The sequence below is a fragment of the Oncorhynchus tshawytscha genome, unplaced genomic scaffold (assembly GCF_018296145.1).
Source record: "Oncorhynchus tshawytscha isolate Ot180627B unplaced genomic scaffold, Otsh_v2.0 Un_contig_540_pilon_pilon, whole genome shotgun sequence".
In the NCBI taxonomy this organism is placed as follows: domain Eukaryota; kingdom Metazoa; phylum Chordata; class Actinopteri; order Salmoniformes; family Salmonidae; genus Oncorhynchus; species Oncorhynchus tshawytscha.
In genome coordinates, this window is record NW_024609641.1 from 18,831 (window position 1) to 44,371 (window position 25,541).

Below are 25,541 nucleotides of genomic sequence, written 5' to 3' on the forward strand. Positions count from 1 at the left end.
ACCGGCCGTGATTGTAAATAAGAGTTGGTTCTTAACTGACTTGACTAGTTAAATAAAGGGTCACATAGAAATAGAAGCTGCGTATTGCACGTTTTACTCGGCGGAATTCTAGCTTCAATATTATCTGCTAACGAGAGGGACGTGACCACTAGTATGTGATTAGATGTATATTACTATGCCTATAGTAGAACAGTCAAGGGAGGGGGAAATACACTAGGAGTAATGAGTGATAGTGATGATATAAGGGCAAAGAGTCACAATAATAAGTGTTGGCATGGAGAATTGTCACTATGTAGCGAAGAAAAACATTGCATGCCAACTGACTTTGAAAGTCCCCACATTGCAGTGCTGCTGAGAGACTCGTGCAGAGGGGGACAACTTTACCGTGGAGCACGGACGCCATCTAGTGGTTAAACGCGGGTACTGCCAACGTGTGAGCACGTCATAGTGGCTCCCTATTGGTATTTGATTTTCAGCCCAGCGTTTCCCAAACTCCGTCCTCGAGTCCCCGAAGTGGTGCACGTTGTTCTTTTTGAGAATCCAATTGCTCTTGGAATGTAAACATGCTAGAGTCTGTCAATTACTTTGTGAAAAATCGCCATTCCATCATTCCTGTCCCATGTGACCGTTGAAGACGTGTCACGATCCTTGGTGGCAAAAAGTCCCATGTTTTGAGCAGATAATTTCAATTGGTCAAAAAGATGCGGTTAGGATGCTAGCGGAAACTTTAACATTCGTAATAAGCACGGTGACAAGCATTCATTGTTACACCCCTGTAATTACAGACAGCAATTACCACCAGTTAGATGTTACTATTACAGCATAACTAACTATTTGTACTAAAACAGACATTCAAATGAAGCGCTACCAAATATTGAAAGGAGAGGAAGCTTTCAGAATGAAAAAAGGAGGAAGAGGAGGCTGTCACATTGAAAGAAGAGGAAGAGGAGAGAGATGCTGTTACAGTGGAAGAGGAAGAGGAGATAGAGGGTGTTACAGTGGTCGAAGGGATAGAGGGTTTTACAGTGGAAGAGGAAGAAGGGATAGAGGGTGTTACAGTGGACGAGGAAGAAGGGATAGAGGGTGTTACAGTGGAAGAAGGGATAGAGGGTGTTACAGTGGAAGAGGAAGAGGGATAGAGGGTGTTACAGTGGAAGAAGATAGAGGGATAGAGGGTTTTACAGTGGAAGAGGAAGAAGGGATAGAGGGTGTTACAGTGGAAAGAAGGAGATAGAGGGTGTTACAGTGGAAGAGGAGGAAGGGATAGAGGGTGTTACAGTGGAAGAAGGGATAGAGGGTGTTACAGTGGAAGAGGAGGAAGGGATAGAGGGTGTTACAGTGGATAGAGGGTGTTACAAGAGGAGGAAGGGATAGAGGGTGTTACAGTGGAAGAGGAGGAAGGGATAGAGGGTGTTACAGTGGAAGAGGAAGAGGGGATAGAGGGTGTTACAGTGGAAGAGGAAGAAGGGATAGAGGGTGTTACAGTGGAAGAAGGGATAGAGGGTGTTACAGTGGAAGAGGAGGAAGGGATAGAGGGTGTTACAGTGGAAAGGAGGAAGGGATGGAAGAAGGGATAGAGGGTGTTACAGTGGAAGAGGAAGAAGGGATAGAGGGTGTTACAGTGGAAAGGATAGAAGGGATAGAGGGTGTTACAGTGGAAGAGGAGGAAGGGATAGAGGGTGTTACAGTGGAAGAGGAAGAAGGGAGGGTGTTACAGTGGAAGAGGAAGAAGGGATAGAGGGTGTTACAGTGGAAGAGGAAGAAGGGATAGAGGGTGTTACAGTGGAAGAGGAAGAAGGGATAGAGGGTGTTACAGTGGAAGAGGAAGAAGGGATAGAGGCTGTTACAGTGGAAGAAGGGATAGAGGCTGTTACAGTGGAAGAGGAAGAAGAGATAGAGGGTGTTACAGTGGAAGAGGAAGAAGGGATAGAGGGTGTTACAGTGGAAGAAGGGATAGAGGGTGTTACAGTGGGAAGAAGGGATAGAGGGTGTTACAGTGGAAGAGGAGGAAGGGATAGAGGGTGTTACAGTGGAAGAGGAAGAAGGGATAGAGGGTGTTACAGTGGAAGAGGAAGAAGGGATAGAGGGTGTTACAGAGGAAGAGGAAGAGGAGATAGAGGGTGTTACAGTGGAAGAGGAAGAGGGGATAGAGGGTGTTACAGTGGAAGAAGGAAGGGTGTTACAGTGGAAGGGATAGAGGGTGTTACAGAGGAAGAGGAAGAGGGAGATAGAGGGTGTTACAGTGGAAGAGGAAGAAGGGATAGAGGGTGTTACAGTGGACGAGGAAAGAAGAGGAGATAGAGGGTGTTACAGTGGAAGAGGAAGAAGGGATAGAGGGTGTTACAGTGGAGAGGAAGAGGAGATAGAGGGTGTTACAGTGGAAGAGGAAGAAGGGATAGAGGGTGTTACAGAGGAAGAAGGGATAGAGGGTGTTACAGTGGACAGGAAGAGGAAGAAGGGATAGAGGGTGTTACAGTGGAAGAAGGGATAGAGGGTGTTACAGTGGAAGAGGAAGAAGGGATAGAGGGTGTGACAGTGGAAGAGGAGGAAGGGATAGAGGGTGTTACAGTGGAAGAGGAAGGGAAGGGATAGAGGGTGTGACAGTGGAAGAGGAAGAAGGGATAGAGGGTGTGACAGTGGAAGAGGAGGAAGGGATAGAGGGTGTTACAGTGGAAGAGGAGAAGGGATAGAGGGTGTTACAGTGGAAGAGGAGGAAGGGATAGAGGGTGTTACAGTGGAAGAGGAAGAAGGGATAGAGGGTACACAGAGGAAGAGGAAGGAAGGGATAGAGGGTGTGACAGTGGAAGAGGAAGAGAGGGATAGAGGGTGTGACAGTGGAAGAGGAGGAAGGGATAGAGGGTGTTACAGTGGACAGAGGAAGAAGGGATAGAGGGTGTTACAGTGGACGAGGAAGAGGAGATAGAGGGTGTTACAGTGGAAGAGGAAGAAGGGATAGAGGGTGTTACAGTGGAAGAGGAAGAGGAGATAGAGGGTGTTACAGTGGAAGAGGAAGAAGGGATAGAGGGTGTTACAGTGGAAGAGGAAGAAGGGATAGAGGGTGTTACAGTGGAAGAGGAAGAAGGGATAGAGGGTGTTACAGTGGAAGAGGAAGAAGGGATAGAGGGTGTTACAGTGGAAGAAGGGATAGAGGGTGTTACAGAGGAAGAGGAAGAGGAGATTCCGAATGAAAAAGGAGGAAGAAGATATCACATTGAAAGAAGAAGAGGAGGATGTTGTCGTGAAAGAAGAGGAAGAACCTTTTGAAGAGGAAGAGGAGGACATCTCAATGAAAGAGAAGGGGGAAGACATTTTGGGAGTGTAAGAGGAGGAGGAGAGGAAGATTAACACCAGTTAGTTGTGTCATAAAAACAGGGGCACAAACTCTGCACTTGTTGAACTAATGTGTTGTTCAGTACTATAGGATTTGTTAAAGGGGCAATCTGTGATTGGTACATGCATTTTTGGAAAATGCGTTTTTTTAAATGCACAAACACAAAAATACATGACAGTTTACAAAACTGATATAGACAACAACAACATAAGATAATATTTCATTACAAATAAAATAAACAATTTAATTGCATAGAGAAAAGTACTAAGTAAGAAGTTAGAGAAAACATGAGATCTGGTTGTTTTGCAATGACTTACGACAGAATAAACAACGTAGTGAATATTTTTCTAAACTGCGTTACCCACTCCAGTCAGCAGATGTCTTTCAGATTGTGCCTCTTGCCGTGACGTATAATCTAGTGGACGGGAAAGGACACTTCAATAACAACACGGTTACTGATTCAACTTTCTCGCTAGCCAACACAAAACGTAATATTGAAGCTTATTTTGCCATTGTTTGTATATATTCATCTCCGTGTTTTAAACACAATTCTGTTTGAGTATCTACTGGTTAAATGAACATAATTTACTTGTTACATTTGCAAATAAGGTTCAGGTTATTTCTGAGCCAAGCACTAGGCTAGTCGCTAGCTGACATGCCCTGACCAGGAGCTCACTTAGCTACTCCACCCCTGCTAAAGAAGAAGAGGTCTGTTGCGCGGAGAAAGAATCTCTGGGGCTGAACTTGGTCGTGAAAGAAGAACATGAGGATATTGCAATGAAAGGAGATGAAGACGTGTTTAGATTTAAGCAGGAGGAGGAGAATGCTATAACATTTAAAAAAGAGAAAGAACCTTGTGGAATGAAACGGGAAGAGGAGGTTCTCACATTGATAGAGGAGGAGGTTACAGTTAAAGAAGAGGAAGACACTTTAGGAGTGAAACGGGAAGAGGGGGTTCTCACATTGATAGAGGAGGAGGTTACAGTTAAAGAAGAGAAAGACACTTTAGGAGAGGAAGAGGGGATACAGGCTGTCACAGTGGAAGAGGAAGAGTGGATACAGGCTGTTACAGTGGAAGAGGAAGAGGGGATACAGGCTGTCACAGTGGAAGAGGAAGAGGGGATACAGGCTGTCACAGTGGAAGAGGAAGAGGGGATACAGACTGTCACAGTGGAAGAGGAAGAGGGGATACAGGCTGTCACAGTGGAAGAGGAAGAGGGGATACAGGCTGTCACAGTGGAAGAGGAAGAGGGGATACAGGCTGTCACAGTGGAAGAGGAAGAGGGGATACAGGCTGTCACAGTGGAAGAGGAAGAGGGGATACAGGCTGTCACAGTGGAAGAGGAAGAGGGGATACAGGCTGTCACAGTGGAAGAGGAAGAGGGGATACAGGCTGTCACAGTGGAAGAGGAAGAGGATACAGGCTGTCACAGTGGAAGAGGAAGAGGGGATACAGGCTGTCACAGTGGAAGAGGAAGAGTGGATACAGGCTGTCACAGTGGAAGAGGAAGAGTGGATACAGGCTGTCACAGTGAAAGAGGAAGAGGGGATACAGGCTGTCACAGTGGAAGAGGAAGAGTGGATACAGGCTGTCACAGTGGAAGAGGAAGAGGGGATACAGGCTGTCACAGTGGAAGAGGAAGAGGGATACAGGCTGTCACAGTGGAAGAGGAAGAGGGGATACAGGCTGTCACAGTGGAAGAGGAAGAGTGGATACAGGCTGTTACAGTGGAAGAGGAAGAGTGGATACAGGCTGTCACAGTGGAAGAGGAAGAGATGGATGCTTTCAGAATTAAAAAGGAGGAAGAGGAGGATATCAGCGTGGAAGAGGGGATAGAACCTTTAAGAATCAAAAAGGAGGAAGAGGAGGAAGAACCTTTAAGAATGAAAAAGGAGGAAGAGGCCATCTCATTGAAAGAGGAAGAGGAGGGTGACGTGACAGTAAAAAAAGAGGAAGAACCTTTCAGAGAGGAGGAGGAGGGGGCTCTCTCAAACAAAGACAAGGAGGAAGGAGAGGAGGAGGAGACAGACGATCTGATTAACACCAGTGAGTATTGGATTAAAAACAGGGGCATAAACTACCCTTGTTAAACTAATGTGTGTGTGTGGTTTTAAAGGGGCATTCTACTGGAGTTCTACACATGAATATATTGTTCAGGACTGTAGGAATTGTTAAAGGGACATGCATTTTTTACTTTTAAATTAATTGTATATAGCCTACCACAAACTTACACCAAACTTCGACCTCCCCCCATTGTTTTTCCACTTCTGCTACTCGCTGTTTATTTTCTATGCTTTAACAGCAAACAACACAGACGGAATCAAATCAAATATTGTATGTCACATGTGCGGATTCCAACAGGTGTAGATCTTAACGTGAAATGCTTACTGACAAGCCCTGAACAAACAACGTAGATAAGAAAAATAAGGGTTAAGAAAATATTTAGAAAATAAATTGTATTTTAAAAAAAAAAATGTTTCTTAGTAACACAATAAAATAACAATAACGATAGAGATTCTGGATTTGAGTCAGGCTCTGTCGCAGCCAGCCGCGACCGGGAGACCCTGGGGGGCGGTGTACAATTGGCCCAGTGTTGTCCAGGTTAGGGGAGGGTTTGTCTGGCAGGGATGTCCTTGTCCCATCGCGCACTAGCGACTCCTGTGGCAGTCTTGGCGCAGTGCACGCTGACACGGTAGCCAGGTGCAGAGTGTTTCCTCCGACACGTTGGTACTTCCCGGGTTAAGTGGGCATTGTGTCAAGAAGCGGTGCGGCTTGGTCGGGTTGTGTTTCGCCTCTCCGGAGTCCGTATGGGAGTTGCAGCGATGAGACAACACTGTAACTACCAATTGGAAACCACGAAATTGTGGAGAAAATGGGGTAAAAAATATATATATAATAACAATAACGAGGCTATATACAGGGGCACCGGTATCGAGTCAATGTGCGGGGGTGGAGGCCAGTCTAGGCAATTTGTACATGTAGGTAGGGGTAAAGTGACCATGCATAGACAAACAGTGAGCACCAGCAGTGTAAATGTACATGTAGGTAGGGGTGGTGTCAATGTAAATAGTCTGGGTTTATTTCTTTGTACTCCCTGACGAAGGCCATGCAGCCGAAACGCGTCAGATTTTTTAAACTTTATTTCTATTGAACATGCCATAAAAAGGCATTTTAATCGATTATATGAAGAGTGCCTTGGTCCTCCTTTCTTTTTGATGACCAATTTACCCCTTTTACCAAAGAGCACCTTCTGTCTACCAGAATACCTGTCTCTTCTATCTACCAAAATACCTGTCTCTTCTATCTACCAAAATGTACTATTGAGTACCTTAGTAGCGCTTCCCTTCCTACTTTTTCTACTAGTCTGGGTCTCCATTTGATTGATTGTTCAGCAGTCTTATGGCCTGTGGGTGGAAGCTGCCAAGGAGCCCTTCGGACATTGACCTGGCGTTTTGGTACAGCTTGCCGTGCGGTAGCAGAGAGAACAGTCTATGACTTGGGTGACTGGAGTCTTTGACAATGGTTTGGGCCTTCCTCTGATACCGCCTGGTATATAGTTCCTGGATGGCAGGAAGCTTGGCGTCAGTGATGTACTGGGCCCTACGCACTACCCTCTGTAGCGCCTTACGGTCGGATACCGAGCAGTTGCCATACCAGGCGGTGATGAAACCGGTCAGGATGATCCAGCTGGAAAACCTTTTGAGGACCTGGGGACCCATGCCAAATTTTTTCAGTCTCCTGAGGGGGAATAGGTGTTGTCCGGACATGCGCTGTGTACACTTCCTGGTAATCTGTCTGGCACGCAGCCTTGTGAATGTTGACTTATTTAGAGGTCTTGCTCACATCGGCTACGGAGAGCGTCATCACACAGTCATCCAGGAACAGCTGGTGCTCTCATGCATGCTTCAGTGTTGCTTGCCTCAAAGGGAGCATAAAAGGCATTTAGCTCGTCTGGTAGGCTCGCGTCACTGGGCAGCTTGCGGCTGGGTTTCCCTTTGCAGTCTGTAATAGTTTGCAAGCCCTGCCATGCCACCACCGACGAGCATCAGAGCTGGTGTAGTAGGATTCAATCTTAATCTTGTATTGACGCTTTGCCTGTTTGATGGTTTGTGTGAGGGCATAGCAGGATTTCTCAAAAGCTTCAGGATTAGTGTCTCGCTCCTTGACAGTGGCAGCTCTAGCCTTTAGCGCGGTGCAGATGTGCGGATGGTCTAAGACACTGCATCTCAGTGCAAGAGGCATCACTACAGTCCCTGGTTCGAATCCAGGCTGTATCACATCCGGCCGTGATTGGGAGTCCCATAGGGTGGCGCACAATTGGCCCAGTGTCGTCCGAGTTTGGCCATGGTAGGCAGTCATTGAAAAAAGTAATTTGTTCTTAACTGACTTGCCTACTTAAATAAAGGTTACACACACACAACACACTGACCAATAAGTTATTTTGTTGGCCAGTAAACATAATCAAAACCTATTTCTTTCACTTACTTCCTGTTTCGTTGTTCAGTCGTTTCATTCTCAACCAGGATTTCTCATACTATGGAACGCAGTTTGGGTCTTTGCATGTCAAATAACACTATTTGACGTGTCCAATAAGCTTGTTGACCAATCAGGACCTGAATATGACGTCACATAATATTTTAACGTGTTCGTTAATTTTTTTAACGTAGTTATTACACATTGATTACACTATCACTCGTATTTAGTTTGTCACAACGATTCATCAAATAATTTTGCACGCCCAATTTTTCAGTTTTTGATTTGTTAAAAAAGTTTGAAATATCCAATAAATGTCGTTCCACTTCATGATTGTGTCCCACTTGTTGTTGATTCTTCACAAAAAAAATACAGTTTTATATCTTTATGTTTGAAGCCTGAAATGTGGCAAAAGGTCGCAAAGTTCAAGGGGGCCGAATACTTTCGCAAGGCACTGTATATAGCTCGGTGTCATCATCTAAAATAACCCCTATTTATAAGGCAGTTCTTATGTGATTAATGGTGGTTGGACCCATCTATGTGAAGCTAGCCACAATAAGGATTAGCCACAATAGTGGACTTTGCGGTTAGCCTTCAAAAAAAAAGTATGGCATAATTCTACTATTTGTATTAATTTGCATTACTGTCAATGACATACTTTTATTTTCTATTTTATATAGGTATGCAAGTCAGCTTTGACATCGGGTTTGCACATCAGCGTTAAACTAGACATCGGGCCGATACCGATGTTGGCATTTTTAGCTAATATCGTCCGATTCCGATATGTTCACTGATATGTCATGCATCCCTAGTAGCATCCATGTTATCTGAACTCTTCCGTATTGAGCTAGTCACTGGTACTTCCTGCTTTAGTTTTTGCTTGTAAGCTGGAATCAGGAATATAGAATTATGGTCAGGTTTGCCAAATGGAGGGTGAAGGAGAGCTTTGTATGCGTCTCTGTCTGTGGAGTGAAGGTGGTCTAGAGTTTTTTTTTTCTCCTCTGGTTGCACATGTGGCATGCTGATAGAAATTAGGTAAAACGGATTTAAGTTTGCTTGCATTAAAGTCACTGGCCACTAGGAGCGCCACTACTGGATGAGCATTTTCTTGTTTGCTTATGGCCTTATAGAGCTCGTTGAGTGAGGTCTTAGTGCCAGCATCGGTTTGTGGTGGTAAATAGACGGCTACAAATAATATAGATGAAAACTCTCTTGGTAGATAGTGTGCAACTCCAGCTCATCATGAGAAAATTAACTATGAATATATAGTTTAGTCTACAGCTCATCGTGAGGTACTCTACCTCAGGCGAACAATACCTTGAGACTTCTTTAATATTAGACATGACGCACCAGCTGTTATTGACAAATAGACACAGCCCCCACCCCTCGTTTTACCAGACGTAGCTGTTTTGTCCTGCCAATGTACGGAAAACCCAGCCAGCTCTATATTATCCATGTCGTCGTTCAGCCATGACTCATGAAACATAAGATATTACAGCGTTGGATCATGTCGAACGGAGCTCATCCAGTTTATTCTCCAGCAATTGCAAGTTGGCCAATAGAACGTATGGTAGAGGTGGTTTACCCTCTCTATTGGCCAATAGAACGTATGGTAGAGGTGGTTTACCCACTCACCAACGACTTCTCACAAGGCACCCCGATCTCCGCCCCCTGTATTATCCGTCTTTTCTTCGCGCGAATGACGGGGATTTGGGCCGGGGAAGCAGGATATCCTTTGCGTTGGACTCAGTAAAGAAAATAATCTTTGTCCAGTTCGAGGTGAGTAATCGCTGTTCTGATATCTAGACGCTCTTTTCGATCAGCAACATTATGTACAGAATAAGTTACAAACAATGTGAAATAAACAGGGAAGTAGCAGAGGGTAAACACTGTTTACTGACCTTTTTATTTTGTTAATTAGCATTTACCCACTTATTGCATTCCCAGCGTTGATCAAAGATCAGAACATTTATATTCTTGATCTGAGTTCTAATTGCCCCTGCTCTTAGCGAATTAGTGGAGTCATGAACAGTTGTTTGTTCATTATATTCGCCCCCTGGATTTACCTCGTTTGCAGCAGGTGGATCCCTAAACAAACAAATGACACCTGGTCACTTGTAGATGTCAGTCAGGTGGATACCTGGTCACTTCAGGTGTAGATGTAGATCAGTCAGGTGAATAGTTGGTCACTTGTAGATGTCAGTCAGGTTTAATCCATTGTAGAGGCCTGTCTGAGTGGATTAATCCATTATAAAGGCCTGTCTGAGTGGACTAATCCATTGTAGAGGCCTGTCTGAGTGGACTAATCCATTGTAGAGGTCTGTCTGAGTGGACTAATCCATTGTAGAGGCCTGTCTGACTAAGTGGACTAATCCATTGCCTGGAGGACTAATCCATTGTAGAGGCCTGTCTGAGTGGACTAATCCATTGTAGAGGCCTGTCTGAGTGGACTAATCCAGTGTAGAGGTCTGTCTGAGTGGACTAATCCATTGTAGAGGTCTGTCTGAGAGGACTAATCCATTGTAGAGGTCTGTCTGAGTGGACTAATCCATTGTAGAGGCCTGTCTGAGTGGACTAATCCATTGCGGAGGCCGCGGGGATGGTATTTGGTATTTTATTAGGATCCCCATTAGCTGTTGTAAAAGCAGCAGCTACTCTTCCTGGGGTTCCACACAAAACATGACCCATAATACAGAACATCAATAGATAAGAACAGGTCAAGGACAGAACTACATACATTTTAAAAAGGCACACGTAGCCTACATATCAATGCATACACACAAACTGTCTAGGTCAAATAGGGGAGAGTTGTTGCTTTATCTGCTTTTTGAAACCAGGTTTGCTGTTTATTTGAACAATATGAGATGAAAGGAAGTTCCTTGCAACAAGGGCTCTGTATAATACTGTACATTTTCTTGAATTTGTTCTGGATTTTGGGGACTGTGAAAAGACCCTGGTGGCATGTCTGGTGGGATAAGTGTGTGTGTCAGAGCTGTGTGTAAGTTGACTATGCAAACAATTTGGGATTTTCAACACATTAATGTTTCTTATAAAAAGAATAAGTGATGCAGTCAGTCTCTCCTCAACTCTTATCCAAGAGAGACTGACATGCATAGTATTAATGTCACGCTAGTATCACCAGTAGTACATTTACCGTTAATTACCATCATTTCTAATATACAATGTTAGTTTGGTTACGGTAATTTCTGTTAATGCGTTCACTATGTTACTACAGTCTTACCGTTGTCATGGACACGTTGTTTGCCGAGAGCACTGTCTAGGCTAGTTAGTGTTTATTTCATTGCGTTTACGAGTTTTTTTGGAGCGCTCCTGTCAATCTTGCGTAAAGACACTCACCTGATTACACATAGAAGTAGGCCTGTAGGTTACCTGGCCTGATTACACATAGAAGTAGGCCTGTAGGCTACCTGGCCTGATTCTAGAAGAGGCCTTAGGCTACCTGGCCTGATTACACATAGAAGTAGGCCTGTAGGCTACCTGGCCTGATTACACATAGAAGTAGGCCTGTAGGCTACCTGGCCTGATTACACATAGAAGTAGGCCTGTAGGTTACCTGACCTGATTACACATAGACGTAGGCCTGTAGGCTACCTGGCCTGATTACACATAGAAGTAGGCCTGTAGGCTACCTGGCCTGATTACACATAGAAGTAGGCCTTAGGTTACCTGACCTGATTACACATAGAAGTAGGCCTGTAGGCTACCTGGCCTGATTACACATAGAAGTAGGCCTGTAGGCTACCTGACCTGATTACACATAGAAGTAGGCCTGTAGGCTACCTGGCCTGATTACACATAGAAGTAGGCCTGTAGGCTACCTGACCTGATTACACATAGAAGTAGGCCTGTAGGCTACCTGGCCTGATTACACATAGAAGTAGGCCTGTAGGCTACCTGGCCTGATTACACATAGAAGTAGGCCTGTAGGCTACCTGGCCTGATTACACATAGAAGTAGGCCTGTAGGCTACCTGGCCTGATTACACATAGAAGTAGGCCTCTAGGCTACCTGGCCTGATTACACATAGAAGTAGGCCTGTAGGCTACCTGGCCTGATTACACATAGAAGTAGGCCTGTAGGCTACCTGGCCTGATTACACATAGAAGTAGGCCTGTAGGTTACCTGGCCTGATTACACATAGAAGTAGGCCTGTAGGCTACCTGGCCTGATTACACATAGAAGTAGGCCTGTAGGCTACCTGGCCTGATTACACATAGAAGTAGGCCTGTAGGTTACCTGACCTGATTACACATAGAAGTAGGCCTGTAGGCTACCTGACCTGATTACACATAGAAGTAGGCCTGTAGGTTACCTGGCCTGATTACACATAGAAGTAGGCCTCTCGGCTACCTGACCTGATTACACATAGAAGTAGGCCTGTAGGCTACCTGATCTGATTACACATAGAAGTAGGCCTATAGGCTACCTGGCCTGATTACACATAGAAGTAGGCCTATAGGCTACCTGATCTGATTACACATAGAAGTAGGCCTATAGGCTACCTGGCCTGATTACACATAGAAGTAGGCCTGTAGGCTACCTGGCCTGATTACACATAGAAGTAGGCCTGTGGCAGTGCAAGCACCATGTTCTACAGTTGTTTTTAAAAACAAATAATTGTTTAAATTATTAAATGATTGGAAACCTGGCTCTGATTTGGATTAAACTTCAAAGGAAGTCAGTTTTGTCACATGGAGGTTTCATTCAGGTCTCTCTCTCTACTTAAATAAATACTCTGTCTTTTGGCAGGAGAAAGACCAGACTCAGAGGAACCAGAGACGTACAAATCAGCAAGACCACACCACTGCTCCGACTGTGGAAAGAGTTTTACCCGGTTAGGGTCCCTGAAAGTGCATAGGACATTGCACACAGGAGAGAAGCCTTTTCAATGTTCCCAGTGTGGAAAGAGTTTTGCAGAGTTAGGGCACCTGAAAGCACATGAGAGAATACACACAGGGGAGAAGCCTTACCAATGCTCTCTGTGTGGAAAGAGTTTTTCCTTGTTAGCAAGCCTGAAAAGACATGAGAGGATCCACACAAGAGATGCGCTTTTCCAATGCTCCCAGTGTGAAAATAGTTTTTCCTTGTTAGCAAGTTTGAAAAGACATGAGAGGACACACACAGGTGATAAGACTTTCCACTGCTCCCAGTGTGAAAGGAGTTTTACACGGTTAGGGAACCTGAAAAAACATAAAAGAATACACTCAGGAGAAAAGCCTTTCCACTGCTCCCAGTGTGGGAAGGATTTTACAGAGTTAGGGAACCTAAAAAGACATGAGAGGACACACACAGGAGATAAGCCTCATCGCTGCTCCCAGTGTGGAAAACGTTTTACCCAGTTAGCACACCTGAAAGTGCATGAGAGAATCCACACGGGAGAAAAGCCTTACCAATGCTCAGACTGTGGAAAGACCTATTCCTCATCACGGTCACTTAAAAGTCACGTGAGAATCCACGCAGGAGGGAAGAAGCCTTCCCCTAGTTTGTAAATTGTTATGTCACATCACATTGACTTAATTTCTTTTCCTAGTGGGTATATTGATATTTCACTTCACATTAACTTAAAATTCATCAGAGAACATACACAGTTCTCCAATTGTCTTATGTTGACTGATAATGTGTTTACCTGTTTATACCACATGAAATTAAATGGTGCAAAGTGTACTCAAACATATATTTGTTTGTTTTTATTAGAAAACATGAATTGAATATGGAGTTTGTCAGTTTGAATATAGAGCATATCAGATTCCATGTGTTTAAATGGTCATTTCTTAAACTCTATGTGTGTGTGTTTATCTGGGTGTGTCATTCCTCCAGCACTACAGATAATCAAGTGATATTTGGATGTGATGCATTTGTTCCATTGTTTACATTGGCATTGTTGGCCCACTGATGATTTGTATCTTACAGTGTGGCTTTAACCTCTCTGAGACATGTTGGACGGGAGCGTCCCACCTCGCCAACAGCCAGTGAAAGTGCAGGGCGCCAAATTCAAAACAACAAAAATCTCATAATTAAAATTCCTCAAGCATACAAGTATTTTACACCATTTTAAAGATACAATTATTGTTAATCCAGCCACAGTGTCTGGTTTCAAAAATGCTTTACAGCGAAAGCACCACAAACGATTATGTTAGGTCACCCCTAAGTCACAGAAAACCCAGCCATTTTTCCAGCCAAAGAGGTGTCACAAAAAGCACAAATAGAGATAAAAATGTATCACTAACCGTCGTGACCGCAACATAACCAATATCCCACTGTATCTACAATAGGGGCTGAGTTTTAAAAAAAACTACAAGCCTCAGATTTCCCACTTCCTGGTTGGATTTTTCTCAGGTTTTCGCCTGCCATAAGAGTTCTGTTATACTCACAGACATCATTCAAACAGTTTTAGAAACAGAGAGTTTCAGAGTGTTTTCTATCCAATACTACTAATAAATAATATGCATATATTAGCATCTGGGACAGAGTAGCAGGCAGTTAACTCTGGGCACCTTATTCATCCAAGCTACTCAATACTGCCCCCCTGTCAAACTCAATCAGCAGACAGGACATATTGATAAAACAACTAATTTGCCATATTATATATTATTATATTTATCATAGCCTATTATGTTTGTTATAACAGAAAACCGTGCAAATAACTGGCCCAAACTGGCCATTGATTTATTAGAAAACATATGGCCCTTTGTAATGTCCACGCATGTACATAGGATTCTGTATACAGTCTTTTAACATATTAAAACAAAAGAGCCTTTGCTGCAATGCTTGCAGATGTGCATAATATGCCCCGCAACCTTAATCAAAACGTATTTAATATTTCCAAATAGCAAAAAAACTTGGGTTGTTGTAAACATTTAAACTGAATTTATTTTTTTATATAGTTTTTGCACTGCATGTTTCACCGGTGCAGTTGAATGCAGCATTGCAGTATGGTGCCATCACCACGGAGCACAGCTAATGGTCGCTACGGGTTGTTGTAACATTTAATGTTTCACCGGTGCAGTTGAATGCAGCATTGCAGTATGGTGCCATCACCACGGAGCACAGCTAATGGTCGCTACGGGTTGTTGTAACATTTAATGTTTCACCGGTGCAGTTGAATGCAGCATCGCAGTATGGTGCCATCACCACGGAGCACAGCTAACGGTAGCTACGGGTTGTTGTAACATTTAATGTTTCACCGTTGCAGTTGAATGCAGCATAGCAGTATGGTGCCATCACCACGGAGCACAGCTAACGGTAGCTACGGCAAGGCGGAGGACCGTCCACTGTCCCCTCTTCTGCAACAGAATTAGTAGCTAGCTGGAAGTGAATGTTATTTATACGAAACAAAAATATAAACGTAAAATGCAACAGTTTCAGTCAATTGATATAAATGAATTAGGTCCTAATCTATGAATTTCACATGACTGGGAATACAGATATGCATCTATTGGTCACAGATACCTTTAAAAAAAAAAAGCCTAACAATGAACCTCATGATCTCGTTGCAGTATTTATGTGCATTTAAATTGCCATCGATAAAATGCAATTGTGTCAGTTGTCCGTAGCTTATGCCTGCCCATACCATAACCCCACCATAGGGCATTCTGTTCACAATGTTGACATCAACAAACCACTCACGCAAATGACGCCAAAGATGTGGTTTGAGGTTGTGAGGCCAAATTCTCTAAAACAACATTGAAGGTGGCTTATCACAGAGAAATTAACATTCAATTATCTAGTAACAGCTCTGGTGGACATTCCTGCCGTCAACATGCCAATTGCACGCTCCCTCAACACTTGAAACATCTGTGGCATTGTGTTGATGTGGCAAAACTGCTCATTTTAGAGTGGCCTTTTATTGTTCCCAGCACAAGGTGCACCTGTGTAATGATCATGCTGTTAAATCAGCTTCTTGATATGCCACACCTGTCAGGTGGATGGATTATCTTGCTCACTAACGGGGATGTAAACAAATTTGATTGAAATAAGCTTTTTTTTTGTGCGTATGGAAAATCTCACCAGCCTCTTTACATTATAGTCTCATGAAACACGGGACTAACTCTACATTATAGTCTCATGAAACACGGGACTAACCCTTTACATTATAGTCTCATGAAACACGGCACTAACACTACATTATAGGCTCATGAAACACGGGACTAACTCTTTACATTATAGTCTCATGAAACACGGGACTAACTCTTTACATTATAGTCTCATGAAACATGGGACTAACTCTTTACATTATAGTCTCATGAAACATGGGACTAACTCTTTACATTATAGTCTCATGAAACACGGGACTAACACTACATTATAGTCTCATGAAACACGGCACTAACACTACATTATAGTCTCATGAAACACGGGACTAACTCTTTACATTATAGTCTCATGAAACACGGGACTAACTCTACATTATAGTCTCATGAAACACGGGACTAACTCTTTACATTATAGTCTCATGAAACACGGGACTAACTCTACATTATAGTCTCATGAAACACGGGACTAACTCTTTACATTATAGTCTCATGAAACACGGGACTAACTCTACATTATAGTCTCATGAAACACGGGACTAACACTACATTATAGTCTCATGAAACACGGGACTAACACTACATTATAGTCTCATGAAACACGGGACTAACTCTTTACATTATAGTCTCATGAAACACGGGACTAACTCTTTACATGTCGTGATTAGATTTCTGTTCAGTGCTGCTTCCATTTTTACTTCCAATGAGAAAAGAGACTCCAAAATGACACATGATTTACCATTCAGTCCCTATAAGCATAAAAACCAACATGATTTACCATTCAGTCCCTATAAGCATAAAAACCAACATGATTTACCATTCAGTCCCTATAAGCATAAACACCAACATGATTTACCATCCAGTCCCTATAAGCATAAAAACCAACATGATTTACCATCCAGTCCCTATAAGCATAAACACCAACATGATTTACCATTCAGTCCCTATCAGCATAAACACCAACATGATTTACCATTCAGTCCCTATCAGCATAAAAACCAACATGATTTACCATTCAGTCCCTATAAGCATAAACACCAACATGATTTACCATCCAGTCCCTATAAGCATAAAAACCAACATGATTTACCATCCAGTCCCTATAAGCATAAACACCAACATGATTTACCATTCAGTCCCTATCAGCATAAACACCAACATGATTTACCATTCAGTCCCTATAAGCATAAAAACGACATGATTTACCATTCAGTCCCTATCAGCATAAAAACCAACATGATTTACCATTCAGTCCCTATAAGCATAAAAATGACATGATTTACCATCCAGTCCCTATAAGCATAAAAACCAACATGATTTACCATCCAGTCCCTATCAGCATAAAAACGACATGATTTACCATTCAGTCCCTATAAGCATAAAAACCAACATGATTTACCATTCAGTCCCTATAAGCATAAAAACCAACATGATTTACCAGTCAGTCCCTATCAGCATGAAAACCAACATGATTTACCATTCAGTCCCTATCAGCATAAAAACCAACATGATTTACCATTCAGTCCCTATCAGCATAAAACCCAACATGATTTACCATTCAGTCCCTATCAGCATAAAAACCAACATGATTTACCATTCAGTCCCTATAAGCATAAAAACCAACATGATTTACCATTCAGTCCCTATCAGCATAAAAACCAACATGATTTACCATTCAGTCCCTATAAGCATAAAAACCAACATGATTTACCATTCAGTCCCTATAAGCATAAAAACCAACATGATTTACCATTCAGTCCCTATCAGCATAAAAACCAACATGATTTACCATTCAGTCCCTATCAGCATAAAAACCAACATGATTTACCATTCAGTCCCTATCAGCATAAAAACCAACATGATTTACCATTCAGTCCCTATCAGCATAAAACCCAACATGATTTACCATTCAGTCCCTATCAGCATAAAACCCAACATGATTTACCATTCAGTCCCTATCAGCATAAAAACCAACAACATGATTTACCATTCAGTCCCTATAAGCATAAAAACCAACATGATTTACCATTCAGTCCCTATAAGCATAAAAACCAACATGATTTACCATTCAGTCCCTATAAGCATAAAAACCAACATGATTTACCATCCAGTCCCTATAAGCATAAAAACCAACATGATTTACCAGTCCCAGTAAACCCATGATTTACCATTCAGTCCCTATCAGCATAAAAACCAACATGATTTACCATTCAGTCCCTATAAGCATAAAAACCAGCATGATTTACCATCCAGTCCCTATAAGCATAAAAACCAACATGATTTACCATTCAGTCCCTATCAGCATAAAAACCAACATGATTTACCATTCAGTCCCTATAAGCATAAAAACCAACATGATTTACCATTCAGTCCCTATAAGCATAAAAACCAACATGATTTACCATTCAGTCCCTATAAGCATAAAAACCGACATGATTTACCATTCAGTCCCTATAAGCATAAAAACCAACATGATTTACCATCCAGTCCCTATCAGCATAAAAACCAACATGATTTACCATTCAGTCCCTATAAGCATAAAAACCAACATGATTTACCATTCAGTCCCTATAAGCATAAACACCAACATGATTTACCATTCAGTCCCTATAAGCATAAACACCAACATGATTTACCATCCAGTCCCTATAAGCATAAACACCAACATGATTTACCATTCAGTCCCTACAAGCATAAACACCAACATGATTTACCATTCAGTCCCTATAAGCATAAACACCAACATGATTTACCATTCAGTCCCTATAAGCATAAAAACCAACATGATTTACCATTCAGTCCCTAAAAGCATAAACACCAACATGATTTACCATTCAGTCCCTATAAGCATAAAAACCAACATGATTTACCATTCAGTCCCTATAAGCATAAAAACCAACATGATTTACCATTCAGTCCCTATCAGCATAAAAACCAACATGATTTACCATTCAGTCCCTATCAGCATAAAAACCAACATGATTTACCATTCAGTCCCTATCAGCATAAAAACCAACATGATTTACCATTCAGTCCCCATAAAACCCAACATGATTTAGTCCCTATCACAAAACCCAACATGATTTACCATTCAGTCCCTATCAGCATAAAAACCAACATGATTTACCATTCAGTCCCTATAAGCATAAAAACCAACATGATTTACCATTCAGTCCCTATAAGCATAAAAACCAACATGATTTACCATTCAGTCCCTATAAGCATAAAAACCAACATGATTTACCATCCAGTCCCTATAAGCATAAAAACCAACATGATTTACCATTCAGTCCCTATAAGCATAAACACGGCATGATTTACCATTCAGTCCCTATCAGCATAAAAACCAACATGATTTACCATTCAGTCCCTATAAGCTAAAAACCAGCATGATTTACCATCCAGTCCCTATAAGCATAAAAACCAACATGATTTACCATTCAGTCCCTATCAGCATAAAAACCAACATGATTTACCATTCAGTCCCTATAAGCATAAAAACCAACATGATTTACCATTCAGTCCCTATAAGCATAAAAACCAACATGATTTACCATTCAGTCCCTATAAGCATAAAAAGACATGATTTACCATTCAGTCCCTATAAGCATAAAAACCGACATGATTTACCATTCAGTCCCTATAAGCATAAAAACCAACATGATTTACCATTCAGTCCCTACAAGCATAAAAACCAACATGATTTACCATTCAGTCCCTATTAAAAACCAACATGATTTACCATCCAGTCCCTATAAGCATAAACACCAACATGATTTACCATTCAGTCCCTATAAGCATAAAAACCAACATGATTTACCATTCAGTCCCTATAAGCATAAAAACCAACATGATTTACCATCCAGTCCCTATAAGCATAAACACCAACATGATTTACCATTCAGTCCCTATAAGCATAAAAATGACATGATTTACCATCCAGTCCCTATAAGCATAAAAACCAACATGATTTACCATCCAGTCCCTATCAGCATAAACACCAACATGATTTACCATTCAGTCCCTATAAGCATAAACACCAACATGATTTACCATTCAGTCCCTATCAGCGTAAAAACGTAAAAGCGAAACACAACCAACACAAACTGAAAGTGCATGCAACAAGTTTAAAGAGTCACAAGCAAAGCATTGACTACTTTAATACACTAAGTAACGTTTTCTAAAGACATCTATCAATGAAATGTATTTTAAAAAGCTCTTCAGCAGGTGTCACAAAGTGCTTCTACAGATACCTAAAACCTCAGACCAACAATGCCCTTGTAGAAACAAACACTCATAACATCTCACAATGTGGGGGGAACATTCATCGTTTTGTTTACTCACTAGGTTGTTTTTCAATGTTAGTTCGTTTGCTCCCACTGTCTGCTGCTACTGAAGAGACATCAGAGGTTATCATTCAATGTTAGTTTGTTTGCTCCCACTGAAGAGACATCAGAGATTATCATTCAATGTTAGTTAGTTTGCTCCCACACTCTGCTGCTACTGAAGAGACATCAGAGATCACCATCCTCATCTATCACTTAAAGACACACCCAGTACCCTGTTACCACGGTATCGGACCACACCTTAAAGGGACAGCTGAACATTTTTGGTCTATCCTAATGACACCTATTTGAGGGGAAAATTGTGCTTCACTGAAACTGGATCACCCCAACAAAAAACATGTCAATAAAAGACTCATACTTTAGTTGTGCTCCTAAATATATTTGTGTGCTCGTAACTATATTTGTGTGCTCCTAACTATATTTGTGTGCTCCTAACTATATTTGTGTGCTCCTAACTATATTTGTGTGCTCCTAAATATATTTGTGTGCTCCTAACCATAAACGTAGGATCACATGTGCTCCTAAATATATTTGTGTGCTCCTAACTATAAACGTAGGATCACATGTGCTCCTTGTGATACATGTCAGTGTAGAACTATAATAATAAGGCAACTGCACCAATCAGCATTGTATCAGTCAGGACGGTGTGGTGTGTAGTGATATGGAGGCACTTTGCTGATTCTTGATGTTCACTTGGTCAACTGTTCATCATTACTATTGTGTCCAAATTAATTATTTTAACCCACATTGGTTAAAAGACTCATATCACAAAAATGAAATTACATTGAGTAACATACCACGTTACTTCATACTTACATTTCTTGTTTTTACAACAATGACAAAGAATGCTTATTAATTTTTATTTATTATTTTGTATTCATAGTGGAAAAAAAATATTTTGGATGGTCGTTTTTTTTTTCCCAATCTGCCTGCCACGGTGACTGGTGGACCAAAAACGAACCCCCCCCCAAAAAATACTTAGAAGACAATTGTCCAAAATTTGTAAAATAATCGAATCATTCACTCCATTGACCGTCTGACTTTGTCGTTCACACAGGAGAGAGATATGACTATAGTGGATCATCCGGGGAGCCTCAACAACATCCTGATTCTGAGGAAGCAGAGAAGAAGAGCCTCTCCACATCAGAACACCTCATTAAACACCAGCTTACGCCTACAGGGAAGAAACCGCTCCGCTGCTCTGAATGTGGGAAGAGTTATTCAAGATCAGATTCACTAAAATTACACCTGAGAATTCACACAGGTGAGAAGCTTTTCAACTGTGATCAATGTGGGAAGAGATGCACCTCTTCGTCAGAACTTAAAATACACCAGAGAATCCACACAGGAGAGAAACCTTATCGCTGCTCACAGTGTGGCATGACTTTCTCCAGATCACATTCATTGAAATCACACCTGAGAATTCATACAGGAGAGAAAACTTATGGCTGTGATCAATGTGGGAAGAGTTTTGCTACCTCAGCTAACCTGACTGCACACCAGAGAATACACACGGGAGAGAAGCATTACCACTGCTCTGACTGTGGAATAAGCTTAACCACGTCAAGGGGACTATTACTACACCAGAGAACACACACAGGAGAGCAGCCTTATAGCTGTTATCAATGTGGGAAGAGTTTTGCTCAGTCAAATAACCTGATATCACACCAGAGAACTCACACAGGACAGAAGCCCTATAGCTGTGATCAGTGTGGGAAGAGTTTTACTCAGTCAAATAACCTGATATCACACCAGAGAACTCACACAGGACAGAAGCCCTATAGCTGTGATCAGTGTGGGAAGAGTTTTACTCAGTCAACCAACCTTAAATCCCACCAGAGAACTCACACTGGAGAGAAGCCTTATAGCTGTGATCAATGTGAGAAGAGATACTCTGATTTAAGAGATCTGATTAAACATCAGAAAATGCACACAGTAGATCCACAGAGAATGGAATGTCCAACACCAGACCTGGGTAGTAGAACACAGAGAATGGAATGTCCTCCAACACCAGACCTGGGTAGTAGAACACAGAGAGTGGAATGACCTCCAACACCAGACCTGGGTAGTAGAACACAGAGAGTGGAATGTCCAACACCAGAACTGGGTAGTAGAACACAGAGAGTGGAATGTCCAACACCAGAACTGGGTAGTAGAACACAGAGTGTGGAACGACCTCCAACAACAGACCTGGGTAGTAGAACACAGAGAGTGGAATGTCCTCCAACACCAGACCTGGGTAGTAGAACACAGAGAGTGGAATGTCCAACACCAGAACTGGGTAGTAGAACACAGAGAGTGGAATGTCCTCTAATACCAGACCTGGGTAGTAGAACACAGAGAGTGGAATGTCCAACACCACACCTGGGTAGTAGAACACAGAGAGTGGAATGACCTCCAACACCAGACCTGGGTAGTAGAACACAGAGAGTGGAATGTCCTCCAACACCAGACCTGGGTAGTAGAACACAGAGAGTGGAATGTCCTCCAACACCAGACCTGGGTAGTAGAACACAGAGAGTGGAATGACCTCCAACACCAGACCTGGGTAGTAGAACACAGAGAGAATGGAATGTCCAACACCAGACCTGGGTAGTAGAACACAGAGTGTGGAATGTCCAACACCAGACCTGGGTAGTAGAACACAGACCTGGGTAGTAGAACACAGAGTGTGGAATGTCCAACACCAGACCTGGGTAGTTGAACACAGAGTGTGGAATGTCCAACACCAGACCTGGGTAGTAGAACACAGAGTGTGGAATGTCCAACACCAGACCTGGGTAGTAGAACACAGAGAGTGGAATGACCTCCAACACCAGACCTGGGTAGTAGAACACAGTGTGGAATGTCCTCCAACACCAGACCTGGGTAGTAGAACACAGAGAGTGGAATGACCTCCAACACCAGACCTGGGTAGTAGAACACAGAGAGTGGAATGACCTCCAACACCAGACCTGGGTAGTAGAACACAGAGAGTGGAATGTCCTCCAACACCAGAACTGGGTAGTAGAACACAGAGAATGGAATGTCCAACACCAGACCTGGGTAGTAGAACACAGAGAGTGGAATGTTTCCAACACCAGACCTGGGTAGTAGAACACAGAGTGTGGAATGTCCAACACCAGACCTGGGTAGTAGAACACAGAGGGTGGAATGTCCTCCAACACCAGACCTGGGTAGTAGAACACAGAGTGTGGAATGACCTCCAATACCAGACCTCGATTTTATATATATACACACTAGATGAGAGGAATGGGGTGCTGTTTTGAAGCCACTGCGCCTCCATTTTGGTACTCCACCACCATTCTAAAAAACTATTTAGGAAGCTATAGAAATGTATTTATTCATGTCTACATTTGTTGTATTCTATCACAGACACCTTCACGCAAACTTTTAAATGATATTATGTGAACTAAACACAGAGGACTAATTGATCTAGATTGGGGAAGAGAGATGAGAAACAGAGTGAGGTGTCGGACTCTAAGACAGATGGAACACATTTTGGCACGGACACTGAGGGTTTCCAGCATTACAAAGCAGTCAGGATGGGACTTTCCTATTGGTTAAGGAGGTATCACATGATTCCATCCAGGTCATCAACTGGGTGGGACTTTCCTATTGGTTAAGGAGGTATCACATGATTCCAGCCAGGTCATCAACTGGGTGGGACTTTCCTATTGGTTAAGGAGGTATCACATGATTCCATCCAGGTCATCAACTGGGTGGGACTTTCCTATTGGTTAAGGAGGTATCACATGATTCCATCCAGGTCATCAACTGGGTGGGACTTTCCTATTGGTTAAGGAGGTATCACATGATTCCATCCAGGTCATCAACTGGGTGGGACTTTCCTATTGGTTAAGGAGGTATCACATGATTCCATCCAGGTCATCAACTGGGTGGGACTTTCCTATTGGTTAAGGAAGTATCACATGATTCCATCCAGGTCATCAACTGGGTGGGACTTTCCTATTGGTTAAGGAGGTATCACATGATTCCATCCAGGTCATCAACTGGGTGGGACTTCCTATTGGTTAAGGAAGTATCACATGATTCCATCCAGGTCATCAACTGGGTGGGACTTCCTATTGGTTAAGGAAGTATCACATGATTCCATCCAGGTCATCAACTGGGTGGGACTTTCCTATTGGTTAAGGAAGTATACAAATTCTACAAATTATTTGTATTTCTGTTCCGGCCCCCGACATTCCGCTCAAGAAAAAGAAAATCGTCATGCGGCTGATTCTAGTTGATGATCCCTGTCCTATGGGGTTGAGGAAGGATGACATGATTCCATCCGGGTCATCGGGAGGAATCGGCCAATTAAAATGATACTTGCGAGAAAACGTTCCATAACTGCAGGTTAAAGTTAAATCACCAACCATGACTTTAATAACTGTTCCAACACCACCCCTCTAGGTGGCAGTATGGTGGCACATCACCGACCATGAGCTCACGAAGTTACTCGCCCCCTGCTAAAGAAGCGGTCGTCAGCTGGACGGAGAAAGAAGCTCTGGGGCTGAACATTGTCGTAAAAGAAGAAGAAGAGGATTATATTACAATAAAAGGAGAGCAGGACGTTTTCCGAATGAAAAAGGAGGAAGAGGAGGCTTTCATATTGAAAGAAGAGGAGGATGTTACAGTGATAGAAGAGAGAGAACCTTTTGGAGTAAAAGAAGAAAGAGGATGATAAAGTGAAAGAAGAGAGAACCTTTTTGAAGGAAGTAGAAAGAATTAAAAAGGAGGAGAGGAGACATTGATATGATAAAGTGAAAGAAGAGAGAGAACCTTTTGAAGTGAAAGAAGGAAGAGGTAGAATCTTTCAGAATTAAAAAGGAGGACGAGGAGTTTATCACATTGAAAGAAGAAAGAGGATGATAAAGTGAAAGAAGAGAGAGAACCTTTTGGAGTGAAAGAGGAAGAGGAGGCTATTTCAATAAAAGAAAGGAGGAAGATGTTTTGGGAGTGAAAGAGGATGAGGAGGAAGGAATGGAGGAGGAGACTGAAGATCTGATTATTACCAGTGAGTACTGTCTTAAACAGGGGCACAAACTATGCCGTTGTTGAACTAATGTGTGGTTTTAAAGTGGCATTCTACTGAAGTTCTACACTTGAATATGTTGTTCAGTACTGTAGGAATTGTTAAAGGGGAAAACTGTGATTAGTACATGCAGTTTTTAAAAAAACTTTTAAATGAACGATATATAGCCATTGATTCTTGGAGAATAAATAGTGCCTTCAGAAAATACTCACAACCCCCTTGACTTTTTCCCACATTTTGATGTGTTACAGCCTGACTTAGAAAATTGATTTGCGTGAGATTTTGTGTCACTGGCCGA

At 42.3% G+C, this 25,541-nt stretch overlaps 2 protein-coding genes across 2 annotated transcripts; both read left to right on the forward strand.

Moving 5' to 3' along the window:
* The first annotated feature begins 5,070 nt into the window (after positions 1-5,070).
* Positions 5,071-13,627, forward strand: LOC112239569 (zinc finger protein 239-like). The gene is made up of 2 exons (XM_042316563.1): positions 5,071-5,378; positions 12,576-13,627. The coding sequence occupies exons 1-2, from the start codon at positions 5,108-5,110 to the stop codon at positions 13,313-13,315; spliced, it is 1,011 nt and encodes a 336-aa protein (XP_042172497.1). The 5' UTR covers positions 5,071-5,107; the 3' UTR covers positions 13,316-13,627.
* A 1,317-nt stretch (positions 13,628-14,944) lies between these two features.
* Positions 14,945-22,642, forward strand: LOC121845361 (zinc finger protein 239-like). The gene is made up of 2 exons (XM_042316567.1): positions 14,945-14,975; positions 21,260-22,642. The coding sequence occupies exons 1-2, from the start codon at positions 14,945-14,947 to the stop codon at positions 22,246-22,248; spliced, it is 1,020 nt and encodes a 339-aa protein (XP_042172501.1). The 3' UTR covers positions 22,249-22,642.
* The last annotated feature ends 2,899 nt before the right edge of the window (positions 22,643-25,541 follow it).

What these genes read in the sequence shown, in the direction of transcription:
- LOC121845361 (XM_042316567.1), top strand. Translation starts at nt 14,945, where the DNA reads ATGGTGCCATCACCACGGAGCACAGCTAACG. An exon ending in ACCACGGAGCACAGCTAACG is followed by an intron (nt 14,976 to 21,259) that starts GTAGCTACGGGT and finishes TCGTTCACACAG; the next exon opens with GAGAGAGATATGACTATAGT.
- LOC112239569 (XM_042316563.1), top strand. Translation starts at nt 5,108, where the DNA reads ATGGATGCTTTCAGAATTAAAAAGGAGGAAGAGGAGGATATCAGCGTG. An exon ending in AGACGATCTGATTAACACCA is followed by an intron (nt 5,379 to 12,575) that starts GTGAGTATTGGA and finishes GTCTTTTGGCAG; the next exon opens with GAGAAAGACCAGACTCAGAG.